The sequence below is a fragment of the Monopterus albus genome, unplaced genomic scaffold (assembly GCF_001952655.1).
Source record: "Monopterus albus unplaced genomic scaffold, M_albus_1.0 scaffold134.1, whole genome shotgun sequence".
In the NCBI taxonomy this organism is placed as follows: domain Eukaryota; kingdom Metazoa; phylum Chordata; class Actinopteri; order Synbranchiformes; family Synbranchidae; genus Monopterus; species Monopterus albus.
This window is the reverse complement of record NW_018128014.1, coordinates 48909-54034: the sequence shown is the minus strand read 5'-3', so window position 1 is coordinate 54034 and position 5126 is coordinate 48909. Positions and strand designations below refer to the sequence as shown.

Below are 5126 nucleotides of genomic sequence, written 5' to 3'. Positions count from 1 at the left end.
CCGGCACCACCTCTGTCCCTGTGACGCGCAGCATCTGAAGGTATAAAATCATTCTGCATCTTTACGCACCATAACAAGTGCGGTGCGAACAACCGGACGGAGGATAAGAAAGATTTCAGAGACTTCAGAGGGATCACATAGTCCAGAGTGATGACATTTTTATGAGTTTTCTTCAACACTGTGTATACATTAGGGGAGTCAAGATTTTGGTCAACAACTTTTGGACATATTATTGCACACGTCGAATGTGAACATCCACATAGAACTGCAAGGCAAACTCAGAAAGGAAATGGCACAGCTACACATGAGATACCTCTTGGCTTTGGCCCTATTGCAAACAGTAAGTTGGCTTCTCTTTGTTTTGGAGTAACGCCGGTCTCAGCCTGTCTTAGAGCACGTCTCATGTAAATTTTCTGTCACCGCAGGTACTGTCCTCTGGTGTGTTTGAGCTGAAGATTCATTCATTCCATACGGCGCAACGCATCTGCAGAAGACACAGGGATTGTCATATATTTTTCAGAATTTGCCTTAAACACCCAGAGGATGTGATCTCCGCAGAGCCGCCTTGCACCTTTGGCACTGGACACACTAACGTGATCAGGGCCGATCACACCTCGATCTCTAGCAGCGCTCCCATCAGGGTGCCTTTCCACTTCAAATGGCCGGTAAATGGAAACACTAACGATTACAGTTGTTAGAGTGTTATAGGATAGGGTCGAATTTGTAATTAAAATACTGCAGAAATCCCTCTAATCGATTTCAAAGGTTACAGAAAGTATTAATGTACTCATGTCAATTTTATAAATTGTAGGGAACATTTTCGTTGATCATTGAGGCCTGGAACGCTGAATCTCCAACTGAATACACAGGTAGATTTTTTTTCTAACGTTTCGTTCATTAATTTACTGGACACAGTTAAATACACTTTCCATCTGGCGTATGGGCATTTGTTTAAAAACGTCCGTTCCCTCTGCAGACAACCAAAACAACCTTGTGAGCCGTCTGGCGACCAGGAGGAGACTTGCAATCGGTGAGGACTGGTCCCAGGACGTGCACTTTGGCGAGCAGAGCGAGTTGCGCTACTCCTACCACGTCTTCTGCGACGAGTACTACTTTGGAGACGGCTGCGCTGACTACTGCAGGCCGAGGGATGACACACTGGGCCACTACACCTGCGACGAGGAGGGCAACCGTATCTGCCTGGGGGGCTGGAAGGGAAACTACTGCTCTGAGCGTGAGTTAAATTTACTCTTTAAACAAGACACCGAGACCCTGTACTAATAGGTTGGCACAGGGTTCCATGGGTTCACTCCATGGGTGCATTTTGCTGACTGACCTGTTTAGGGGACACGTGACAATGTATTATCCCCAGAATAACACTGAATTCAACCACATATCATACTCAAACTTGAAATAGTAGATTTTCAATAGAATTTAACGCGACTTCATGTTAATTTGTAATCCTCTGTGTTGTCACAAAAATTAAATAGCCTATAGTGAATTAGTAATATACTGTATCTGATTATATTAGGCAAAGAAAATAAACTTTATTGCTATAGCACATTTCAAAACAATGTCACAAGCAGTTTCCATGAGTTTAAATCAGAATAAAATACTCCATAAATAGGAATAAAAAAAATCCTCCTGAGAACTCAGGATAGAGGATGGTCTCATAATTGATTTTCCAGTCCCTGACTATTTTCTATTTACAAAACATTTGACCAGACAGACTATATACACACACACACACATCAGACTAAGTAAAGAAAATGAGAGAATTTAGTCTAGACAACTAAAGATATTTGTTCAAAAAACTGGAAAATTAAGAGACAGCAAGATTCACAATAAGACAATCAAAACTTCCTCCTATCTACTGAAACAATTTCTGTCAAGTTTTGCAGAGGCATGGTTAAAACAGTTTTTTATGTAACTACTGGGTTTGTGGTTGGTTATCTGTTATATGCTCACTGTGAAACAGTGTGAACAGGAGCATTTTGCTCATCTGACTGATGTGCCATGCGTTGTGTTTTGCTCTTTTGCAAGACAGTTGTGGTGTTCCATCTGCCTTTTGTCCTCCTGTTACAATGGGATAAAGAGCTGTGGCCCTATTACACACACACACACACACACACGCACACACACAAACCCACAACCACCTATTTTTCAAGGTGATCTGTGTGTGTGTACTGCATGTGTGTGTAAAGAGGAGGAGATAAAAGAATGCATTTTCCTCCAGCAGCGTGCCTACCAGCTGCTTGGCTTAATACTTAACCAACAGTGAAGTCTGGAAACAGACTGGGGTCAGACGGGGGCCCTGAATATGTGTGTGCGTGATATATGAGGAGGCGTGCCCATTGTAATCACACACCATACCCTTCCCTCCATCTCCTCTCCAGCCATCTGCTCAACGGACTGCAGTGAAAGGCATGGCTACTGTGAGGCTCCGGGGGGCTGTACGTGTCGCATGGGCTGGCAGGGCCCCTCCTGCAATGAATGTGTCCGCTACCCAGGCTGCCTCCATGGAACATGCAGCCAGCCATGGCAGTGTAACTGTCAGGAGGGCTGGGGGGGCCTCTTCTGTGACCAGGACCTCAACTATTGCACCAACCACAAGCCCTGCTCCAATGGTGCAACCTGCACCAACACAGGCCAGGGCAGCTACACCTGCACCTGCAGGCCTGGCTTTGGAGGCACCAACTGTGAGCTTGAAACCAATGAATGTGACAGCAACCCCTGCAAGAATGGAGGCAGCTGCAATGTGAGTATAAGGTGGGATGTGGTGCAGTGATACTAAAGAAGTTTTTATAAAGAAAGAGGACAGTTAAGATAAGACAAAATAGCTAAACTTTACCGATCCCACCAGAAGTACAAAACAGATACACAGAAACATTTTGTAAATTAGAATACTGTTAACATATGGACAACTGTTATATACAAATGAAGAGATAAATAAAAGACAATTCCTTATACTTTAGCATAGTTTGTAACTGTCAATACAGAGACAAAAATAAAATGACAAATACAATGAGGAAGCAAAAGAGTTCCAATAAAAACTAAAAATGCAGTGAAAATAGGTTAAGTCTCTTGTGTGTGTATATAGCAGTGTTAGCAGCTTTACACACAGCTATTTGCATGTATAGCAGCAGAGTGTGTGTCTTACAGTCCAAACAGCAGTGCAGAGGGTTACAGCTGGCACTGTGAGTCATCTCCTCTCCAGTGGTTGTTGTCGGCCTCTGCTGGTCTACATTCATTTTGCACAATGGACACTGAAATCAAAACAAGTAGAACACTTGCTACTCACTGCACAGGCATCCCAGAATGTGACACAGAGTGTTTCCAGATAGTTCCTTTTTAACAGAGAGCTTTTTTCCCACCCTCCACAGGATCTGGAAAACGACTATTCATGCACCTGCCCACAGGGATTCTATGGTAAGAACTGCGAGATCATTGCCATGACATGCGCAGATGGTCCCTGCTTCAACGGCGGCACCTGTGTGGAGACCATGACTGGAGGCTACACCTGCTGCTGCCCTCCGAGCTACACTGGCTCCAACTGTGAGAAGAAGCTGGACCGCTGCAGCAAAACGCCCTGTTTGAATGGTGAGTGGGCAACATCTTGTGGCTGAACAAGAAATTGTTTTAGTAATTACTACCAACAACCAACACTATAGTGTTCAATGTAATCCCATTAACACACTACATTCACTCAAATGGTTGTCTCAGTTCTCTGGTGTGCTGAACAGAGCTTATCTCCCTTCTGCAGGAGGTGAGTGCCTGGACCTCGGTCAGAGCATCTTGTGCCGCTGTCAGGCTGGTTTCACAGGTGCCAACTGCCAGATCAACATCGATGACTGTGCCTCAAACCCCTGCCAAAATGCAGGAACCTGCCAAGATGGTGTAAATGACTATACCTGCTCCTGTACCCTTGGGTACACAGGCAAGAACTGCACTGTCCGCTCAGATGCCTGCGGTGTCCGTCCATGCCAGAACGGTGGCACTTGCTTCACCCACTTCACTGGCCCAATATGCCAGTGCCCTAAGGGCTTCATGGGTCCTAGTTGTGAGTTCACACTTCAGCCCAGTTTCAAGCCCGCTCTACGCCAAGCCTCTCAGCCGTCGTCCTCTACCCTCACCATCTCCTGTATTCTCTCTGTCCTGGTGCTGGTTCTGGTCGCTGGCATTATCTTTTTGAGGAGGAGGAGGAGACTTCAAGGGAGGAAGCAGCTGAGTGACATAGCAGTTTATAATGACTTGGAGACTGTCAACAACCTGGGAGGCAGTGAGAGAGATGCCTTCCTTGGTCCTAGCGGCTTGTTCAAGATCAGCAACAGCACAGCTCGCCTCAGTCTCTCCCTCTGTCCAGATGGCAGATCTGGGTACAGGCACAATCCTGTGGAGAGCAGCCTGGCAAGAGGTGAGCGTCAGGACTTTAAGTGGAGGGATGAGGCTGGTCTGGGCTCTGGAGCAGGACTGAGATGAAATGTAAAGAAAACACGGATGTACAAACAGGGAAAGAAGCATATTAGCACTTGTTGCTCATCTCCCTTCATGGATAGTGAGGAGAGGAGCAAAGTCATGAGCTGGAAACCACTCTGCTCATGCTGAAGATAAAACACTGTTAAAAATGTACAGATAAGAAACATAAAAATAGTGACAAATGAACTACTCTGATGAAGATTACTGAAAACAGTATGGGGCAAAGTTCTTTCATGTTTAAGCCCCAAAGAGACAAGTAAAATGATCCACTTTTAGGATAGGACCTATAACACAAACCAAATACAGGAAGTCATCATGCCCTGACCAGCTTTGGGAAACCTGCCCAACATAGGTTTTATTGGGTTATCTTCTTTAATATGTTCACTTTGTTTAATTATTCATCATTTTAAAACAGAATATTTGTTTGCTTTTCAATCTTCCTTTGGCCATTATTTCCTTATTGTGCGTACCATCATTTTTATTCTTTCTATTATTTATTTATTTGAAGACTCATGTTTATAGCTTCATTTTTATTGTCACAGATGTTGAGATATATTTATATGATGCTGAATGAAGAGTGATGTTTGATGCTATACCTGGGTGCTTTTTGGGCTGTGCAGGCTGGTGTGAAGTATCCCAAAGATATTTAG

General features: G+C 44.5%; 1 protein-coding gene across 1 annotated transcript; it reads left to right on the top strand.

Moving 5' to 3' along the window:
- The first annotated feature begins 93 nt into the window (after positions 1-93).
- Positions 94-4917, top strand: dlb (deltaB). Its single transcript, XM_020613486.1, has 7 exons — positions 94-340; positions 426-665; positions 812-869; positions 977-1234; positions 2397-2758; positions 3384-3600; positions 3764-4917. Exons 1-7 carry the CDS (start codon positions 290-292, stop codon positions 4477-4479), a joined length of 1902 nt encoding a protein of 633 aa, XP_020469142.1. The 5' UTR covers positions 94-289; the 3' UTR covers positions 4480-4917.
- The last annotated feature ends 209 nt before the right edge of the window (positions 4918-5126 follow it).